Raw genomic sequence first — 22,591 nt, 5'->3', positions numbered from 1 at the left:
TCCATGTTCATGGGTTGGAAGGACAAATGTTAAAATGTTCATACTACCCAAAGCAATCTACAGATTTAATGCAATCCCTATCAAAATACCAACAGCATTTTTCATAGAAAAAGAACAAGTATTCTAAAATTAGGACAGAACCTCAAAAGACCATGAAGAGCCAAAGCAATCCTGAAAAAGAACAAAACTGGAGGTATCACAATCCCAGATCTGAAGATATACTAAAAACCTTTAGCAATCAAAATAGTATGGTACTGGCACAAAAATAGACATACAGATCAATAGAATGGAGCCCAGAAATAAGCCATGATTATATGGTCAATTAATCCTCAACAAAGGAGGCAAGAATATGCAATGGGAGAAAGACAGTATCTTCAGCAAATGGTGTTGGGAAAACTGGACAACATACCAAAGAATAAAACTGGGCCACGTTCTTACATTATACACAAAAACAAACTCAAAATGGATTAAGGACATAAATGTGAGACATGAAACTGTAAAAGTACTGAAGAGAGCACAGGCAGTAATTTCTTTGATGTCAGCCATAGCAATATTTTCTAGATAAGTCTCCTGAGGCAATGGAGACAAAAGCAAAAATAAACTATTGGGACATCAAAATAAAAAGCTCTGTACAGCTAATAAGATAATCAACAAAACTAAAAAACAACCTACTGAACAGGAGAAGATATTTGCAAATGACATATCTGATAAAGTCTTAGTATCCAAAATACAAAAAGAACTTCTACAACCCAATGCTCAAAAAAGTAATAGTCCAATTAAAAATGGGCAGAAGGGGCGCCTGGGTGGCACAGTGGTTAAGTGTCTGCCTTCGGCTCGGGCGTGATCCTGGCGTTATGGGATCGAGCCCCACATCAGGCTCCTGTGCTATGAGCCTGCTTCTTCCTCTCCCATTCCCCCTGCTTGTGCTCCCTCTCTCGCTGGCTGTCTCTATCTCTGTCGAATAAATAAATAAAATCTTTTAAAAAAAAATGGGCAGAAGACATGAACAGATATTTGTCCAAAGACATACAGATGGTCAACGGACACATGAAAAGATGTTCAACGTTACTCATCATCAGGGAAATGCAAATCAAAACTACAATGAGATATCACCTCACATCTGTCAGAATAGCTAAAATCAAAAACACAAGAAACAACAAGTGTTGGTGAGGATGTGGAGAAAAAGGAATCTTTGTGCACTGTTGGTGGGAATGCAAACTGGTGCAGCCACTGTGGAAAACAGTATGGAAGTTCCTCAAAAAATTAAAAATAGAATTACCATATGACCCACTAATTGCACTACTGTGTATTTACACAAAGAATACCAAAATACTAATTCAAAAGGATATATGCACCCTTACGTTTATTGTAGTATTGTTCACAAAAGCCAAATTATGGAAGCAGCCCAAGTATCCACAGACAGTTGAATGGATAAGGAAATGGTGTATATATATATATGTATAGACACGCAGACAGACAGACAGACAGACAGACACACACACACACACACAGGAATATTCAGCCATAAAAAAGAATAAAATCTTGCCATTTCCAACAACATGGAGGGATCTAGAGAATAAAATGCTAAGCTAAGTCAGTCAAAGAGAAATACCATATTATTTCACTCATCTGTGTCATTTAAGAAAGCAAATGAACAAAGAAAAGAAGAGACAAACCGAAAAACAGACTGTTAACCGTAGAGAACAAACTGATGATCCCAGAGGGGAAGTGGGAAAGAGTATGGGTAAAATAGATGAAGGGGATTAAGAGTATATTTACCTTGAGGAACACTAAGTAATATACAGAATTGCTGAATCACCATACTGTACACCTGAAACTAATTTAACACTGTATGTTAAGTATACTGGAATTAAAATTTTTAAAAAACTGAAGTTGCCTTATTTTCTTTCTCACAAACAATAACTCTGATTTTGTACTTAAAATTTATAAAAATAAATAAAATACATAAGTAAATAAAATAGCCAAGACATTCTTGAAGAAAAACAAAGCTGGAAGGTCACATTACCAAATATAAAGACATTTAAAAGCTACTTGGTAAATAAGAGATTGTGGCACTGATTGACAGAGCAGTGGAGAAGAAAAAGACCAACATATATAAAGTTACATGAGATGTGCAACTATAATTCAGTGAGAAAATAGTCTTTTCAAAAATACTGCGCCAGATCAACTGAATAGACTTACGTTTTTAAAATGTCCTTGAACACTATGTCCAAAAAAAAAAAAAGAAAAAGAACAACCGTTGACAAGAATGTAGAAAAATTGATACCCTTGTGTATTGCTTGTGTGAAAGCGAAATGGCGCAGCCACTGTAGGGAACAGTGGTAATTCCTAAAAAGTTAAACACAGAATTACCATATGATCAAGCAATTCCACTTGTAGGTTTACGCACAAAAGATCTGAAGGCAGGGATTCCAACATACTTATACACTCATGTTCATAGCAGCATGATTTACAACAGCCCAAAGATGGAAATAAGTCAAATGCCCATCAACAGACAGATAAACAAAAAATACAGTATATCCATACAATGAAATATTATTCAGCCTTAAAAAGGAAGTTCTGATACATGTTATAGCATAAGGAAACCTTGAAAACATTATGCTAAGTGAAATAAGCCAAACACAAAAGGACAAATATTGTATGATTCCACTTACATGAGGTAGCTGGAATTGGCAAACTCAGAAAATAAGACTAGTGCTCACCTGGGGGTTGGGGAAAGGAGGGAGTAGGAGTTATTGTTTAATGGGTACAAAACTTCTGTTTGGGATGATTTAAAAATTTCCAGAAATGGGTAATGGTGATGGTTGCACAACACTGTGAATGTACTTCGTACCACTAAATTGTACAGTACTAAATTACACTGGTTAAAACAGTAAATTTTCTTTTGTATATTTTCCATAACAATAAAAAATGCATGGATGTTCATTATAGTTTTATTTACAACAGGAAAAATTGGAAACAACCCAACTCTCCTTAAATGGTGAAGGGATAAAACAAATTGTGGTAATATACTAAATGGAATACTATTCACCTATAAAAAAGAACAAACTGTTGATATACTCATCAACTTGGATTGATCTCAAGGTCATCATCATGAGTGAAAAAAGCCAATTTCCAAACATTATACTATATGATTCCATTTATACAACATTCTCAATATGAAAACATAATATATAAAGATTGCCAGAGGCTGGGGGAGAAGACTTGACTGACTATAAAGCTTGAGGAAGTTCCCTTGTGGTAATGGAACAAATCTGTCCTCTGTGGTGATAATTTATCCACATATACATATGAAAATATTTCATAAAACTATACACATGAAAAAGGAACATATATGAAAACTGATGAAATCTGAGTTAGGTGGTCTACTTAACAGTATTGTGCCTATGACAATTTCCTGGTTTCATAATGCTCTATAATTAAGTAAATGCACCATTAAAGGAAGGTGGGTAAAGGGTACACAGGATCTCTCTGTACTATTTATGCAACTAACTTATGAGCCTATAATTATTTCAAAATAAGAGTTTTTAACATTCTGAAAGGAAAAATAATTTATTTAAAAAAGAACACATTAAACTTGGTGTCATATACCATAATTCAAAAAGCTCTTGGCTTCTAAAAATATAAGTTATGTTAATAAGTACACAGTTCTACAGGAGATGTAGTCATTAAAATTCTATCAGTAAATGATTAAACAAGACAATTCATCTATAGGAAAACTACGTCAAAAACTAAGGATGTACTGTATGGTGACTAACATAACATAATAAAAAATTATTATTAAAAAAGAAGAACATACAGCTAAGGGAGCCAGAAATGCTCCAATTTCTGCAGTAGTAAATTTTACTGCTTCTAGATATGAAGGATAGCTGTACCTTTCATTCTTGGGGAAAAATTTTTAAAAATTGATAGCAGTTTTCAATAAACCAATGCTAACTAATTACTATAGGAAAGTCATTGTCCAAGCGGCAATAAGTAAAAAATGAATAAATTTACAATTTAGTAATAAATATGTAAAAAATAAATGTAGTAAGATAGGGGTAGGATATATAAGAGTTCAGAGATAGGAAAGACATTTAAAACTAAAAGGTTTCAGAAAAGTTTCATGGAAAAGTTATATTTATATTTATATAATTACTATAAGCTGTAGCTAAAATGGGAAGAATTTTGATAAAAATGGATTGGAGAGTTTCCAGTCCAAGATGGCAACACAGACAGATCCTTAATTGGCTTCCTCCCACAGACATACTGAACCTACAGATATATGTAAAATAATTTTCTCTGAAGGAAACCTAACAATTGGCAGACCAACTCCCTCGTATTGGGCAAGTGGGAGGGAAACAATATCAAAGCAAGGTAAGGAAAAGCTGAGACACAATCTCACCATAAATCCCATTCCCAGCTCAGTGACCCAGAATTGGGAGGGAACTCAAAATGTACAGCTTCTCCCCGAGGAGCAAAGAATCTGTACCCCACATCAGGCACACCAACTTTTAAAAACAGCATCTGAGGGACAAGCCCCCAAAACATCTGGCTTTGAATACCAATAGGACTCTTGCCCAGGAGACCTGTGGAGGCAGCGGCCAATTGAGGAATAGTTCTTAAAGGGCTTGTGCACAGACCTTGCTGCTCCAGGGCCCAGCACAGAAGCAACCTTTTGAAAAGAAGACTTATTTCTTAAATTTTAAAGCACAGGTCTGAGAGTCAGGGGCCCTCTGGGATACTCTTCAGGGGACAGAGGCTAGTGGGTGCCATCTTCTTGCTCTCCCTCTGCCTTGCTAAAGCCAGTGACTATCACCTTCTTTCTTACTTTTTTGCAGCGGGTGTCATTTTTGCCCTCCCTTTCTGCCCCACTCCAGCCAGAGGGTGCCATCTTCGTGTTCTCCCTCTGCCACACTCCAGAATGGCAATATTTCTTGGAGGAGAGCTTCTACACATCTGGTATCTTGATTTTTACACCTGGTGATGCAGTTTTTGTGGCTGCCACACAGGGGATGCCACCACATGCTCGTCTGGCTCTGGTGGCTGGTTGGGGGGGGGGGGGGTTGGGAGAGCTTGAATTCCTGGGTTCTCTGGGACTGTAACAATCAGAGAAACAGTTCTTGGGAGGTTACCACTCCCAGAGCACTATAGAGATAGCAGACTAAAACACACACCCCGACTTTCTGTGAAAGAGATCTACTTGCTAGTTCTGGAGTTTCAACCTTAGTAGCAGGGTTCAGGTTTGGTATATGTCTAGAGGCTAAAGAGATCATTTCAGGGAGCATAGGTTGGGGAACACCACCTTTGCACACTACCTCTACCCAGCTGCAACTCACTAGTATCTCCCAGAAAGGAGCTTACACACTTGTCTGAAGCCCCAATTTTTATGACTGTTACCCAGAGGATCCCCCAGGTTGCCTGGCTCTGGGGCCAGCAGGGCTTATGCTTGTAGTCACACAGGACTGTATATATTTATACATACATTAGAAGCTGCTGCCTGAGGAGCTGGCTTCCAATAAGATCTGAGATCCTCCCCTTTGAGACACTGAGAGGTCTTGGCACACCCTCACCTACTGGGAACTGTTAAAAATAAAACTGAATTTCAGTACTACACTGAAATACAGCATACCATGTTTATATATATGTATATATATAAATAGAAAATACTGAATAGTTTCCAGTAGTTTGAGGGTGTGCCACTAACTGGAATCTAAATAAAAACTTAAAAACTAAAAAAACAGAACAACAACAAAAAAACCTAAAAGAAATAAACTGCTTGGACAATCACAAAAGCTAGACAATAAGAGCTAAGAGAAGTTTGAACAATAAGGTTCGTCCTCTACCTGAGGCCACTCCTACAACACTGTTTTATCTAATGCACAGAAACCAACCAGAGAGTCCAGGAAAATGAAGAAACAAAGGAGTATGTTTCAAATGAAAGAATAAAACCTCAAAAAGTCCTTAATGAAACGGAGATAAGTCATTTACCTGATAAAGTATAAAACAACGGGTATAAAGATGCTCACTGAGCTCAAGAATGAATAAACAAAGGGAGAGTTTTAACAAAGAGGTGGAAATATATAACACAGTACCAAAACAAAGTCAGAGAGCTGAAGACTACAATAAGTGAACTTAAAAAATACAACAGAGGGACTCAAAAGCAGAATAGATGAGGCAGAAGAAACAATCAGTGAAGCTGAACACAGGGCAGTAGAACTCACCCAATCAGAGCAGAAAAAAGAAAAAAGAATGAAAAAGATGAAGACATCTTAAGACTTACAGGACAATATCAAGCTGACCAACATTTGCATTGCAGAAGCTCCAGAAGGAGAAAGAAAGGGTAAGAAAACTTATTTGAAAAATAATAGCTGCAAACTTCTCTAGCTTGGGGAAAGAAACAGATACCCGGTTCAAAAAACCCTAAGAGTACCAGCTAAGGTGAACCAAAAGAGACCCCCACACCAAGACATGTTATCATTAAAATGTCAAAACTTAAAGACAAGGAGAGAATCTTACAAGCAGCAAGGGAAAAACAACTTGTTATGTACAAGGAAATCCCCAAAAGATTATCAGCAGATTTTTCAGCAGAAATTTTGCAGGCCAGAAGAGAGCAGCATGACATAGTCAAAGTGCTGAAAGAAAAAACAAACTTGCCAACTAAAAATACTCTTCAAATTGTTCTTCAGAACTGAAGGAGAGATAAAGAGTTTTCCAGATAAGCGAAAACTAAAGGATGAATGAGTTCATCACCACTGAACACTCTACAAGAAAGGTTAAAGGGATTTGTTTAATGTATATTAAAGGCAACAGATCAAACAATTTTAAGGATAATATGAAGGTTAAAAGACAAAAGTAGTAAAAATAACTGTAACTACAATACTTAATCAAGGGGTAAATAAGATAAAAAGATGTAAGTTGTGACATCAAAAACATAAAATGTGGGTTGGGGGAGTAAAAATGTAGAGCTTCAGAATGCATTCAGACTTAAGTTGTTATCAATTTAAAATAGACTGCTATAAATATAAGTTGTCATATGTAAGATGGACTAAAGATATTGCTCTCACAGGGTTGAGGGAAGAGCATAAGGCAATACAGCAGGAAAGACAGACTATATTAAAAAAACAGAATTATTCAAATTGGCTAAAAAACAGGGTATTATTAAAGAACTAGGAAGTAGTAAATAAACTGGAAGAATAATTGTGGTGGAGTCAAAAAAAAAAAATCAACGACTTTCCTATGGTGAAGAACACTGAAGGCAATGCCACCATCATATTTTTCAATTCTCAAATATAGTAAAGCTTGACAGTCTCAGAGCTATAATATACAAAGTTTAATTTGAAAATGACATAAAACTGTACTTTAAATATTTTTCAATTAATGGAATAATTCAAAAAGAGTGGATAGAAAAGAAATTATTAAAATTCTGGAAAAGCATCCACAGATGTAGCTTAATTATATTATCAGGTCATTTATCCAGACAAGTTACATATTAGAATGCTTCTTCTCCAACAGTGAATTTCCTCTATATTACAGTCAAAGTGCAAACCAAAACTCTGACAAGCATACTAATACATGTAGAACAATTACAACTACAATTCCCAGGAAAAATTCGTTTTAAAGTTTTAGATGTTAATACCAACCTTCCAGGATTAACATACCTTTCTACCTTGACCATCATGTAACAAATAAAAATTATAGTTTCTATGAAAACAGAAAACAATCCAGACTTCAAATACCCGTAAAGAAAGGCAATTCAAGTTCAGCAGAATTTTTAACAGAAACATGTATGTTAGTTCCAAACACAAATGCTGTTTTGGTCGTCAGGATGCTCCTTTGGTACTACTAAAACAAACAAAATCAGATATTTTTTATACCTATTATAACATAAGAAGTGACAGAGTAAGTTTATTTTAAATCAACTTAATTTATAGGATGGTATCAGGATCGAAAGACTTCTAAAGAGGAAATTCTCATGTTTCCTGTTTACTTAACAATATTCTTTTTCCTTTCTCACATCAAAGAACAATTATCTTTATCTAGGAGCCATCAATTTCAGCTCATCCTCAAAGAAAATAAACTTGCATCTGAAAGTAACGGTGACTCTTCATTAACCGTTATGAAGCTTGACAACATTCATATCCAATCCCCATCAATATTTGCAAAGTATTTTTACATATTTAATGCATATATTATACTCAAATTATTTTTCACAAGTTTCATCTAAGGCTTCCTTAAAGTAATAGTCATGTCACATCATCTTATGTGCAAAATGAAATGTAATTATCTAAAAGTATCACCCAACCAAGAAATTGTTTCTTTAAAAAAAAAAAAAAGGTTTTATTTATTTGACAGAGAACACAAGTAGGCAGCATGGTAGGCAGAGGGAGAGGGTGAAACAGGCTCCCCACTGAGCAGGGAGGGCAAAGTGGGGCTCAATCCCAGGGCCCTGGGATTGTGACGTGAGCTGAAGGCAGACGCTTAACCAACTGAGCCACCCAGGTGCCCCAGAGAGCCTTGAGACATGATCAATACCACCACATTTTTTATTAAGAAGTTTAGGAAGCTGTAGTCATCAAGACAATATGGTACCGGCACAAAAACAGACACATAGATCAATGGAATAGAGAATCCATAAATGGACCCTCAACTCTATTGTCAATTAATCTTTGACAAAGCAGGAAAGAATATCCAAAAGAAAAAAAGACAGTTTCTTCAACAAATGGTTTTGGGGAAAAATGGACAGCAACATGCAGAAGAATGGAACTGGACCATTTTCTTACACCGTACACAAAAATAAATTCAAAATGGATGAAAGACCTAAATGTGAGACACGAATCCATCAAAATCCTGGAGCAAAACAAAGGCAGCAACCTCTTTGACCTCAGCCTCAGCAACTTTCTACTAGACACGTCTCCAGAGGTGAAAGAAACAAAAGCAAAAATGAACTATTGGGATTTCATCAAGATAAAAAGCTTCTGCACAGCAAAGGAAACAATCAACAAAGCTAAAAGGCAACCTACAGAATGGGAAAAGATATTTGAAAATGACAGATCAAGGGCTACTATCCAAAATCTATAAAGAACTTACCAAACTCAACACCCAAACCCCAAAAAATCCAGTCAAGAAATGGGCGGACGACATGCGCAGACATTTCTTCAAAGAAGACATACAAAAGGCTAACAGACATGTGAAAAAATGCTCAACACCACTCATCATCAGGGAAATAGAAATCAAAACCACAATGAGATACCACCTCACACTGGTCAGAATGGCTAAAATGAAAAACTCAGGAAACAACAGGTGTTGGCAAGGATATGAGAAAGGGGAACCCTCTTACTCTGTTGCTGGAAATCAAACTGGTGCAGGCACTGTGGAAAACAGTATTGAGATTCCTCAAAAAGTTAAAAACAGAATTACCCTATGACCCAGCATTGCACCACTAGGTATTTATCCAAAGGATACAAAAATAAGTGATTAAAAGGGACACAAGCACCCCAATGTTTATAGCAGGAATTTCCACAATAGCCAAAATACGAAACAGCCCAGATACCCATCGAGGGATGAATGGATAAAGAAGTGGTACGTGTACACACACACACACACACACACACACACGCGCGCGCGCGCGCGCGCGCGCGCGGGAATATTACTCAGCTATTGAAAAGAATGAAATCTTGCCATTTGCAACAACATGGATGGAACTAGAGTGTATTATGCTAAGCAAAATAAGTCAGTCAGAGAAAGACATACCACATGATTTCACTCATGTGGAATTTAAGAAACAGAACTAATGAACAAAGGGGAAGGGAAGGAAAAATAAAATAAGATAAAAACAGAGAGGGAGGCAAACCATAAGAGACTCTTAACTGTAGGAAACAAACTGAGGGTTGCTGGAGGAGAGGTGGGTGGGAAATGGGCTAAATGGGTGATGGGTATTAAGTAGGGTACTTTTTGTGATGAGCACTGGATGTTATATGCAACTGAAGAATCACTAAATTCTACCCTTGAAACTAATAATACATTATATGTTAACTAAATTCAATTTTTAAAAAATATAAAAAAAAAAAGTTTAGACTGCTGCTTTCTAAACTTTTCCATACCATGGCACAGACAGGAAAATGGCATTACTGAACATAGGGGTAAACAATAGGCTGCCTAAGGCCAGGGTTGACTGTCCAGGGCTCTAGTTATCCCTGGCACCACAGATCCCTCAAAGATAGAATGGAATGAACACTAAATCTCAATTCATAAGCCATTTTTCATGCCTAGATTTCAACTATTATTTCTAATAACTGAGTTAGACTGAAGATGAAAGAAACATGACAAAATACAGGCCAGAGTCAATATCTAAGATTTCAAACTTTGAAAATACCCTGAATACAATCTCCTGTTCTTTCATATTTGCTCTCTCAGTGAAACTGCTTTACTTCCACTTAATTCTATGTACTCATAATTTATTTCCCCCATTTTGGCTTGAGCCATTTCAGTAATATATTCACATCACCCAAATCTCCCTAAGCAGAGCCGGTCTGATTGCAATGAGGCCAATTATCTGACCTGACATCCACTATTCCCCAAAACAAGTCATCAATATCAAATTAGGTGGCTCCACTATAAATTCACACACATTGATGAAATCTTCAGCTTATAAACAAAAAAATCCCAAAAACCGAAACAGCCATATTAGTCTCACCACCAAGCTGCTAGAGAGAATAGAATTCAGTCACTAACTCTAAATCCTCATCTCTCATTTATTTCTTAATTGTGGCCAATCTTTCTGCCACCACCAAACTTTTATTACTTTGCAGGGTGGTGTTGTTCAGTGTGGTCAATATACTACCCACATCAAATCATCTGCAATAACTTGTTAAAATGTAGATTTGAGAGCTTTTCCAAGATCTGCTCAATCAGAATACCCTGGAGTGATGCCTCTTCTGAGCAATTAGCTTGGGGAACTGCTATTTTAGTGATTTGTAGACTCCTGGTTGTCAATTCCAATGATATTTTTGTAGTTCTCATTCTCCGTGACCTGTAGAGCAATTGAGAATGCCTATTCTATTCTTTGAAGTTCCTCTTTCTGCCAACCTCACCCACTGTTGCTTCCTCTTATTTTTCCAAATGCAAAATATGAGAGTTTCTTGGGAATCTAGCCCGAATATTCTTTTTTTTTATCCTCCCCAAGAAAAAGCAAACACCTTTTCTCACAATTTGAGAATTGCCTCTTTGCAAGTGATACCTAGTTTTTTATCCTTACTCCAAAACTTTCTCAAAGGTCTCTATACCTGTATTTCCAATTGCTGAATATCTCCATTTGGTGATCTTATTACCACCTTAAAAATATATGTCAAAACTTCAAATATTTTCAAACACACCATTCTTGACTCCTCCACTTTTATTTATAGTACTTCTGGTTTCTAGCTCAAACCCATGGTATCATTTTTATCTTGTCTTCTCCTTTGTTTCATATATTCTATTTTTAGGTCCTATCTCCCCATCACTGCTTGGACTTATCTTTCCCTTAATAACTGGTCACAATCTTGGTTGGGGTCATCATTACTTTTTAGGTTACTGTCATGGCTCCTGACTTTCTAATCTCTTCTACTCTAAGCAACCTAAAAAAACAAAAACAAAAAAACAAACTGCCACTAGAACACTGTAATAGCAGAAAAACAGAAAACAACCCAAATGACTACCCATATGTTTATGTGTGTGTGTGATTACATTAACAATAAAGGATAAATGAAAAACCTAATAATTTTATATACATATGCATACACATATATTTATGTGTGTGTATATAAAGCTAGAGAGGGAGTATACATGCACACACATTCTTAGGAACAAAGGATAAAAGCTAGATATTTCTGCATAATACCTTGTATTACAGATTTGTTATGTATTTTTACGGATTTATCTATTTATTTTTAGAGAGAGCGAGCATGCGCGCGCACACACCCGTGCATGAGCGGGGTAAGGTGCAATGACTAATTCCAAGAATGGAGCAACGAATGCACAAGATGAGGCAAGAACATTCAGTCATAAGAAAGGAAATTAACAAAGACTACTGGGATCATGTTCAGAAGAAAAGGCACCAACATGACAAGGTTCTTACATAAGACAAGGACACTGCTAAACTACTTCTACTCACATTGTACTGGGAAGATACAGCCAGTACAAAAAAAAAAAAAAACAAGAAAAAGAAATTAGAAGATAAAGATTGGATCAGAAGAAATAAACCTGTCATTATCCGCATATGATGTGACTGCGTATAAAGAAAATCCAAAAAGTGCTCCTGCTATTAGAATTAATTTAGCAGGAGCACTGGATATAAGGCCAACATAAAAAAGTAGTTTTATGTTTATATGTCAGCAACAAATAGAAAATAAAACATACAAAATGATATTACTTAAAAGAGCATTAGAAACATCAACTAGAAGAACAACACTGAGAGGTTTAGAATAGGTTCTTACTGACACAAGAGAAAAATATGAATTGTAATGAGTGAAACACAAATATGTTTAAACTCATAATGATACTGAAAAAAATTCTCACTGGTGAACTTTAAAAAATGACAGGGAACCAACCATTTCAAAAATCTAAAGACAGAGAAACAATCTAGCCTTTGTACCAACTATGCCCCAGGTCATCAAATCATCTATAAGCAAACATTTCTTTTAACGGAAGCATTTCATCTAATCAGATAATTTATCACCTGCAATCCCTAATAAAATAACGGAACTGGGCAATGATCAATGACTGCTAGTATTACAAAAAGAGACATCCCACACATTGTGTGTCTTGTGATGAATGTACACAATACTACCTATGACATATTTTTGCTAAAAAAAATTGAACCTCTATTTGAAAAGCCTCTAGATTCAACTATTGATTTCTGGAAATACAGGTCACAAAGAAACACACTAAATGACATCATGGAAATGTAAGCAGTAAATATGAGATTGTGGAAGACTCCACTAAGAACGCAGTTTTTTTAAGGTACTAATTAAAAAAAGAAAAAAAAGCCAGAGAAAATCTATAGATTAACAGATATTTAACACACAAATTCCAACATATGGATGTTGATTTTGATCTTGATTCCAACAATCTATACAACACTTAAGAGATATTGGGAGGATTACTATTAATTTTTAAGGTGTGCTAACTGAATTGCTGCCAATACGTGTGTGTATATGTGTATGTGTGTGTGTATTAAAGAGTTCTTATGTTTTATGGATGTGTATCAAAGTATTTTCAGAGGAGAGAGAGAAACCAAGAAACAGACTCAACTCTAGAGAAAGAACTGATGGTTACCAGAGGGAAGTGGGTGGGAAAATGGGTGAAATAGGAGATGGGGACTAAGAAGTGCACTTGTGCTGAGCACCAGGTGATATATGGAAGTGTTCAATCACTATATTGTGCACCTGAAACTAATATTACACTGTATGTTAACTAACTGGAATCTAAATAAAAACTTAAAAAAATAAAAATAAAACAAAAAAGAAATAACTTGTCTGGCATTTGTTCTAACATAATCCAGCATGGGGAGATATATACAAAATAAGACTGCTATGTTTTAATAATTATTGAAGTTGGGTGATGGGTACATGGGGATTCATTTACTATTCTATTTTTGTATGTTTGGGAATTACCATAATAAGTAAACAAAAAATGTTGTGGAATGGTGTCTTAATGTATGTCACTTTCCTACACAAAATCCTTCAAGGGTTCCCTTCTGACTACCCAAATGAGACCATCTGCTAGACTCAACCCTCAACTTTTCCATCCAGTGTTCTATAAACTAGGCTCAAACACGGTAATATTTCCTATCCAATTTTTGCTTTATTATTTCCAACTGGAATATATCCTCTCTCTCATTTTAGCCTTCTCAATTTTTATCTATCCTTTAATGTTTATCTCGGATAACAGAACCTGAGAGCTAAAAGAGGACTTAAATTTAGACGTAACTAGTTTAATGGCTTTTGTACAATTTTAAAAGTTGAAGTTTAGAAGTTGGAATTTAAAGTTTGCTTTTCTTCAAGAAAAATATCTTATACAACCATAATACATAAAAGAGGCAATAAGCATTACTGCTTTTGATGTAGGGCAGTCTAGAGTCTTTTATATCAAGCTTCTATCTCTGAACAAAGAATGGCAACAACTAGTATCAATTTCAATCTTGCAAAGATACTTTTCGAATAGACAGAATAAAACAAAAAACCTATATCGACCTCATCAAAGATTATAAAGACCCAAGCTAAGAGGAACAAAGCCTGAGACCAATAATGTTTAATTCATCTGTGATTGAAACTAAGGAATAGGTAGGTTGAAGAGGCTGAAGTATGGAACAAACTCAGTTTCACTGAAGATATATAGCCTAACTCAAGTATAACTAAACTTTCTTTTTTGATCTAATCACTGTATAAACAAATGTAACTGTAAAGCCAAGTTATCTTTTGTTGATTATCAGAAATCCCTACTTATTGAAATTATAAATATTAAATCACATTTGGATGGATCTTACACATCACTTGAAAATGTTCAATCTTATTTAAAGCATTTATGATGACCTTTAATCAGAATAACTAATTTAAGAAATTATTCTCTAACATGGCTAACATTTTTCTGCATGTCTATAAGCAGTTTGCATTCATAAATTTCTTGGACATGAGAAATGGTGCTCTAGTTGCTATTTTTCATTATCACACAAGCATGGTGATTAGCAAATATTAGGTACTCAAATGTTTGTTGAATTAACCAACAAATGAGCAAAAACTATTATTTGTATTCCTGGATTCTATTTTTAATTAAAAAAGAAACAACCTGTGTGAGATACCCAGAAACAATGTTGAATATATTTGCTAAATAGATAGCTTTAAAGCAAAACTTAAAAGAAATTTTCTTTTAAATTACAAAAAGGGCAGTGGCTTTATAATGCCTGTAAAAATAAATGCAAAATGGCTGCATAATGACTCAGGTAATAATTTTTCCAAAAAAAGCCACAAAAAAACCCACAATATTTTAATGTAAATTATTATTTTCAGCAATTTCTGGGCACTGCTGTTGCAAGACTCTGGTTTTGAAAGCTGAAAGCCACCAAAATTTTTAAAATATATTTACTAGTCAAAGACACCAAAAAATAAAAGATTTTTAATATGACAATGGATTGCCTAAATCACATACTAAATTGCTCTATACAGGGAGATTTCACAATCCAGGAGCCATAGCCATGTTGCTGCAAGTAGGATTTCAGCAAAGTTTTAGCTTCTTGATAGGATCCAGACATACACTATAGAAAGAAAAAAAATTGAATTATAGAATATAGGCAGAATTTGGCTTATGAAAAGTAGCCCTAATCTTGCTTCTCTAGTTTGACATTTTAAAAATTATTGAAAGTATTTTTGAATTCCTATTTTTCTCATTATTTTTGAAATTAAACATTTTCCTTTCCAACACTCCTTATAGACAATTTTTGTTTGCAACATTTTTAATTAAAATAATCATACACATTACAGAAAACTTGGAAAGTAGAGAAAATATAAAGAAGAAAATAAAAACTGCCTATAATCCCTGAACAATAGATAACTACCATCATTTTGGTTTATTTTTTATAAATGAACATACAGACGAACTTTTAAGACGGCTTTACTGAAGTATAATTACATACCATAAATGCACTCACTGCAAGTATACAGTTTGATGATTTTTAATAAATTTATAAAGATATGCAACCATCCTATAGTCAAGTTGTAAAATAATTCCATGACCTGCAAGAAAGTTCCACTGTGCCCATCTGCCGTCCATTCTGTACTCCCAGCTCCTGCCAACCATGAATCTATCTACTTCGTCTTTAGAGTTTTGCTTTTTCTAGAAATTTCATAAAAATTGATGAACACAATATGAACTCTTTTGTGTCAGGCTTGTTTTGATTAGCATAATGCTTTCAGATTCATTCATGTTGTTTGATGTACTTGTAGTTTGATTTATTTTATTGCTGATTAGTATCCATCATACGGATTTGCCACATCGTTTATGCATTCACCAACTGATGAACAACTGAATGTTTCCAGTTTTTGGCTATTTATGAATAATGCTGCTGTAAACATTTATGTACAAGTCTTGTGTGGATATGTTTTTGTTCCTCCTGGACAGATACCAGTGCCGGATCACATGGTAACTATATGATTACATTTGTAAGAGATTGCCAGACTGTTTTCCAAAGAGACCATACTATTCTCATCAGAAGTGCAAGAGGTCTCCAGCTTCTCTGCAACAACACCTAGTATATAGTGTTTTGGATTTTAGTAGATAAGCAGTAGTATCATCAACACCTAATTAACAACGAGGCTGAGCATCTTTTACAGAGTATTAGCCATTTGTATATATTCTTTGCTACTTTTAAAAACCGGGTGTTTTTTTTTTTTAATACTGAGTTGTAAGAGTTCATTATATATTATTACAGATCCAAGACCTTTATCAGATATATGATTTGTCAGTTTTTTCTTCCACTCTATGGCTTGTATTTTCATTTTCTTAATGATGGCTTTCGAAAAGCAAGTTTTAAATTCTGGAGTCCAAATGATGAATTTTTTCTTTTACAGTTTGCGCTTTTGGCATCACATCTAAGAAACTGTTTCCTAACCTAAGAATACAAATATTTTGACATTTTCTTTGGCAGTTTTATAGTTTTAGCCCTCTTAGATATATGATCTATTTTAAGGTTTTTTTTGGTATGACTGATATGAGTCTAATTTTTTTTTTTTTTTTTGTCCACAGATATTCAACAGTTCCAGCACCATTTACTAAAAAGACTATTCTTTCTCCCATTAAGTTACCTTGGCACTTTTATACAAAATTAACATAAGTGTGTGGGTTAATTTCTGACTTTTTCTGTTCCAGTGATCTATATGTCTATCATTATATCAATACATTGTCTTGACTACTGAGGCTTTATGAGAAATTTTGTAAACTAGGTAGGGTAAATCTACCTTTGGTTCTTCTATGTCCATTGGATTTATACATCAATTTTGATCAGAATCAGCTCATCAATTTCTACACAAAGCTTGGGATTCTAGTAAGAGTTTGCTTTGAATCCATAGGTTAATTTGGAGAGAAGTGACATCCTCACAATATCTAATTTTCCAACCCATGAAATGGTACATCTCTCCATTTATTTAGGTCAATTACTCTCAGCAATGTTTCATCATTTTCAGTGTATAGATCTTGTACTTATTTTTTTTAATTCATTGCTAATAAGCATTTTTATGCTATTCTGGAGAAAACAATTTCCCAATTTTAATTTTAGAGTGTTCATTCCATATATATATATATAATTCCATATATATTATTCCATATATATATAAATACATATATGTTTATAATTTATTTTTCTACATTGTCCTTATACTGTGTACTAAATTCACATATGATAGTAGTCGTTTTTGTTAGATTCCACAAGACATTTTGCATACAAGATTACATTACTTAGAGTTAAGAAGTTTCTCTGTTCCTTTCCAGTCTCAACGACTTTTCTTTTTCTTGACTTGCTGAACTTACTAGGACCTACAGAACAATGTTGAATGGAAATGATGAGAGCAGACATCCTGCTAATCTTGGGCCGGGGGGGCGGGGAAGAGTATTCTTTCACCATTAAGTATGATGTCAGTGGTAGGTTCTTCATTTGAGGAAATTTACTTCTATTTCTTATTCAGGATTTTTATCATGAATAGCTGTTGGATTTTGTGAAATACGTTTTTTACCTTTTGAGGTAATTATGTGGGTTCTGTACTTGAATCTATTCATATAATGATAGTACATCAAATAATTTTCTGATGTTAAATCAACATTGCATTCCTAGAACAAACCTCCTTTGTCATGATGTTATAATCCTTTTTATGGGTTGCTGGATTGACTTCGCCAATATCTTAAGAATTTTGTATTTATGTACCTGAGTGATAAGGGTTTGTAGTCTTCATTTTTTGGTGATGTTTTAATCCTGTTTTGGTATCAGGGTTATAGTGACCTCATAAAAGTTAGCAAGCGTTCTCTATTTTATGAAAGAGTTTTTGTAGGATTTGTATTTTTTTTTTTTTTGCGTGTATGTTTAATAGAATTTACCAGTAAAGCTATATTTGCACTCTGTTTTTCTTTAGGGAAATAATTTTTTATTTTAATTCCAGTTAACATGCAGGGTTATATTAGTCTCAGGTATTCAGTATAGCAATTCAACAATTCCATACATGACTTGGTGCTCATCAAGACAAGTGCACTCCTTAATCCTCATCATCTATTTAACCCATACCCTCCAAGCCCTCTGGTAACCATCCGTTTGCTCTCTATAATTAAGAGTCTGTCTTGGTTTGTCTCTCTTTTTAGGAAAAGAATTTAAATTAATAATTCAACTACATTAGTTCAGTTTGGATATTCTCTTTAGTCACATTTTATAATTTATATCTTTTTAGAAATGGGTTCATCAAACTCATCTAATTTTTTGACAAAAGATTGTTTACAATATTCCCTTAGAATTATTTTAGCTCTTTGGGGTCTGTAGTGATGACCCTTCTTTCATTCCAAATTTTGATCGCTTGTGTTATCCCTTACTATTTTATCAGTTAGTCTAAAGGATTATCAATGTTGATTTTTTTTCAGTGAATCAACTTTTGATTTCATTGATTTCTCTTTTCTAGTTCACTGATTTCTATACTATTTTATATTATTCCTTCTCTCTTTTAATTTGCTCTTCTTCTAACATCTCAAGTGGAAGCTCAAATAACTGATTCTACAATTTTCTTCCTTCCTAAGGAAGTGATTAAAGCTATAGATTTCTAACCACTCCTTCAGTTATATGCCACAAATTTTAATGTGTTGTATTTTCATTCAGTTGAAGATATTCTTTAATTTGTTTATAATTTCTTCTTTGACTCACACGTTATTCAGAAGTTAAGCTGTTTAATTCTCAAACGGATAACTTTCCAGATTTCATTCCACTGTTGATTTTTACCTTTTTTTTTCAAAATAATATTTTTATTATATTATGTTATTCACCATACAGTACATCCCTGGTTTTTTATGTAAAGTTCGGTGATTCATTAGTTGCATGTAATATCCAGTGCACCATGCAGTACGTGCCCTCCTTACTACCCAATACCAGCCTATCCCATTCCCCCACTCACCTGTCCTCTGAAGCCCTCAGTTTGTTTCTCAGAGTCCATAGTCTCTTGCTTCATTCCCCCTTCTGATTATCACCCCCCTTTTCTTTATCCCTTTCTTCTACCGATCTTCCTAGTTCTTATGTTCCATAGATGAGAGAAACCATATGATAATTGTCTTTCTCTGCTTGACTTATTTCACTTAGCATTATCTCCTCCAGTGCCATCCATGTTGCAGCAAATGTTGAGAATTCGTTCTGATAGCTGAGTAATATTCCATTGTATATATGGACCACGTCTTCTTAATCCAGTCATCTGTTGAAGGGCATCTCGGCTCCTTCCACGATTTAGCTATTGTGGACAATGCTGCTATGAACATTGGGGTGCATATGGCCCTTCTCTTCTCTAGGTCTGTATCTTTGGGGTAAATACCCAGTAGTGCAATGGCTGGGTCATAGGGTAGCTCAATTTTTAACTTTTTAAGGGACCTCCACACTGTTTTCCAGAGTGGCTGTACCAACTCGCATTCCCACCAACAATGTAGGAGGGATTCCCCTTTCTCCACATCCTCTCCAACAATTGTTGTTTCTTGCCTTGTCAATTTTTGCCACTCTAACTGGCGCAAGGTGGTATCTTAGTGTGGTTTTGATTTGAATTCCCCTGATGGCTAATGATTTTGAACATTTTTTCATGTGTCTGTTAGCCATTTGTATGTCTTCATTGGAAACGTGTCTGTTCATATCTTCTGCCCATTTTATGATTTGTTTATTTGTTTCTCGTGTATTGAGTTGAGAAGTTCTTTGTAGATCTTGGATACCAGTCTTTTATCTGTAGCATCATTTGCAAATATATTCTCCCATTCCGTGGGCTGCCTCTTAGTTTTTTTGACTGTTTCCTTGGCTGTGCAGAAGCTTTTTATCTTGATGAAGTCCCACAAGTTATTTTATCTTTTGTTTCTCTTGCCTTTGGAGATGTGTCGTGAAAAAGGTTGCTGTGGCCGATGTCGTAGAGGTTGCTGCCTATGCTCTCCTCTAGGATTTTGATGGATTCCTGTCTCACATCGAGGTCTTTCATCCATTTAGAGTTTATCTTTGTGTATGGTGTGAGAGAGTGGTCAAGTTTCATTCTTTTGCATGTAGCTCCAATTTTCCCAGCATCATTTATTGAAGAGACTGTCTTTTTTCCACTGGATGTTTTTTCCTGCTTTACCAAAGATCAGTCCACTGTTGATTTCTAATTTAATTCCACAGTGGTTAAGAACATACTTTGTCTGATTTTAATCCTTTTAAACTTATTGAGACCTGTTTTATTGCCAATACTGGAGAATGTTCCATGTGTACTTGAAAATACTGTGTATTCTATTATGTAGTGTTTCATATAGGCCAGTTTGGTTGGCAGTGATATTTAAGCCTTCTAAATTCTTATTTTCTGTCTAGTTGTATTATCAACTGCTGAAACAAGACTATTAAAACCTCCTACTATAATCGTAGAATTATCTATTTCACCTTTCAATTCTGTCCGATTTGGCTTGTGTATTTTGGGTTTCTGTTGTTACTAACACGTGCGGTTATTATGTAACTATTTGTTAGATGTTTCAATGTATTAGCCTTTTTTCCCACTATAAAATGTTGCCCTTTGTCTTGTAATATTTCTCATCTTAACCTATGTCTGATGTTAATATAAACACTTCAGTTATCTTTATTGCTGTTTGCATGTTTTTTTCATCCTTTTACTTTCAACTTTTTGTTTTTGAATTTCACGTGTTTCCTGCAAACGGCATATAGTTGGATCTTGCTTTTCTTTTTTTTTTTTTAACCCAATCTGATGAGCTCTGCCTTTTCTTTGGAGCATTTAGTCTAATAAAATCTAATGATTATTGGTATAGTGGATTCTTGTCGGCCATGTCACTAATTTTCCAAGTCCTATGTCTTTTATTTTTCTGCTTCCTCTTTATTGCCTTCTAGTCTTTTTAAAAATGAATTTTAATACACCATTTTAATTCGTGTGTTGATATTTTGTATGTAGTTTTCCAGTTATTTTCTTCATGGTTACTTTAGGAATTACAATATGCCTCTGTTCAGATTCAAACTGACAATCTGGTAAAATACAGTACCTCTGTTCCAATAATGACTGATTTCTTTCTCTGTCCTTTGTTACACTATTGCTGTTGATATTGCATCTACCTTTGTTACAAAATCAATAATACACTGTTAAAATTGTTTTAAAGAACTTCCATTTTTTAAAAAAAATAAGAGGAAACACACATACATACACACCCCCTTATATATTTACCCCCATAATTACCACTTTCAGTATTCTTTATTCCTTCCTATAGATTTATGTGTCAGCTGGTTGTAATTTCTTCCAAGCTTCAAGGACTTCCTTTGGAATTCCTTTTAGGGAAGTTCTGCTAACAAATTTTCTTAATTTTTGTCTGCCTGGAGATTTTTAAATTTTGCTTTGAAGAATTATCTTGCTATAGAATTCTTGGTTGCCAAGTTTTTCTTTCAGCACTTTAAACATATCATTTTTCTTTTCTTTCTTTTCCCAAATTTTTATTTAAATTCTAGGTAACATCATGTAATATTGGTTTCAGGAGTAGAATTTAGTGATTCATAACTTACATATAACACGCAGTGTTCAATACAAGTGCCCTCCTTAATACCCATCATCCATTTAGCCCATCCCCCCACCCACCTCTCACCAGCAATTCTCAGTTTGTTCTCTGTAGTTAAGAGTCTTTTATGGTTTGCTTCCCTCTTTTTTCCCTTCCCTTATGTTCCTCTGTTGTTTCTTAATTCCACATATGAGTGAAATCATATGGAATTTCTTTCTCTTCTTTTGCTTAGCATAATACAATCTAGCTCCATTCATGTTGTTGCAAATGGCAAGATTTCATTCTTTTTGGTGGTAATATTCCATTATATAATATATATCCATTTTATAGATATAGATATACACACACCCCATCTTCTTCATCCATTCATCAGTCAATGGGCATCTGGACTCTTTCCATAATTTAGCTATTATTGATAATGCTGCTATAAATATCATGTGCCCCTTTGAATCAGTATTTTTGATTCTTTGGGTAAATACCTAGTAGTGCAATTGCTGGATCATAGGGTAGTTCTATTTTCAACTTTCTGAAGAACCTCCATCCTGTTTTCCAGAGCGGCTGCACCAGTTTGCATTCCCACAGTGTAAGAGGGTTCCCCTTTCTCCACATCCTCACCAACATTTGTTGCTTCCTGTGTTGTTACTTTTAGCCATTCTGACAGGTCTGAGGTGGTATTTCATTGTGGTTTTGATTTCCATGATGATGAGTGATGTTGAGCATCTTTTCATGTATCTGTTGGCCCTATGGATGTCTACTTTGGAAAACTGTCTATTCCTGTCTTCTGCCTGTTTCTTGACTGGATTTTTTGTTTGGGTTTTGATAAGTT

General features: G+C 34.8%; 1 protein-coding gene across 1 annotated transcript in view; it reads right to left on the bottom strand.

Annotated features, from left to right (window-relative positions):
- Window positions 1-15,175: 15,175 nt before the first annotated feature.
- The window catches only part of ADAD1 (adenosine deaminase domain containing 1), a 48,174-nt gene continuing 40,758 nt past the window's right edge, over window positions 15,176-22,591 (bottom strand). Inside the window, exon 12 of the mRNA XM_045798640.2 lies at window positions 15,176-15,289. Coding sequence (XP_045654596.1) covers window positions 15,176-15,289 — 114 coding nt within the window. The remainder of the gene's footprint in view (window positions 15,290-22,591) is intronic.

The sequence above is a fragment of the Ursus americanus genome, chromosome 13 (genome assembly GCF_024610735.1).
Source record: "Ursus americanus isolate L20-20 chromosome 13, mUrsAme1.1.p, whole genome shotgun sequence".
Taxonomy (NCBI): Eukaryota; Metazoa; Chordata; class Mammalia; order Carnivora; family Ursidae; genus Ursus; species Ursus americanus.
This window is presented reverse-complemented; position numbering and strand designations above follow the sequence as displayed.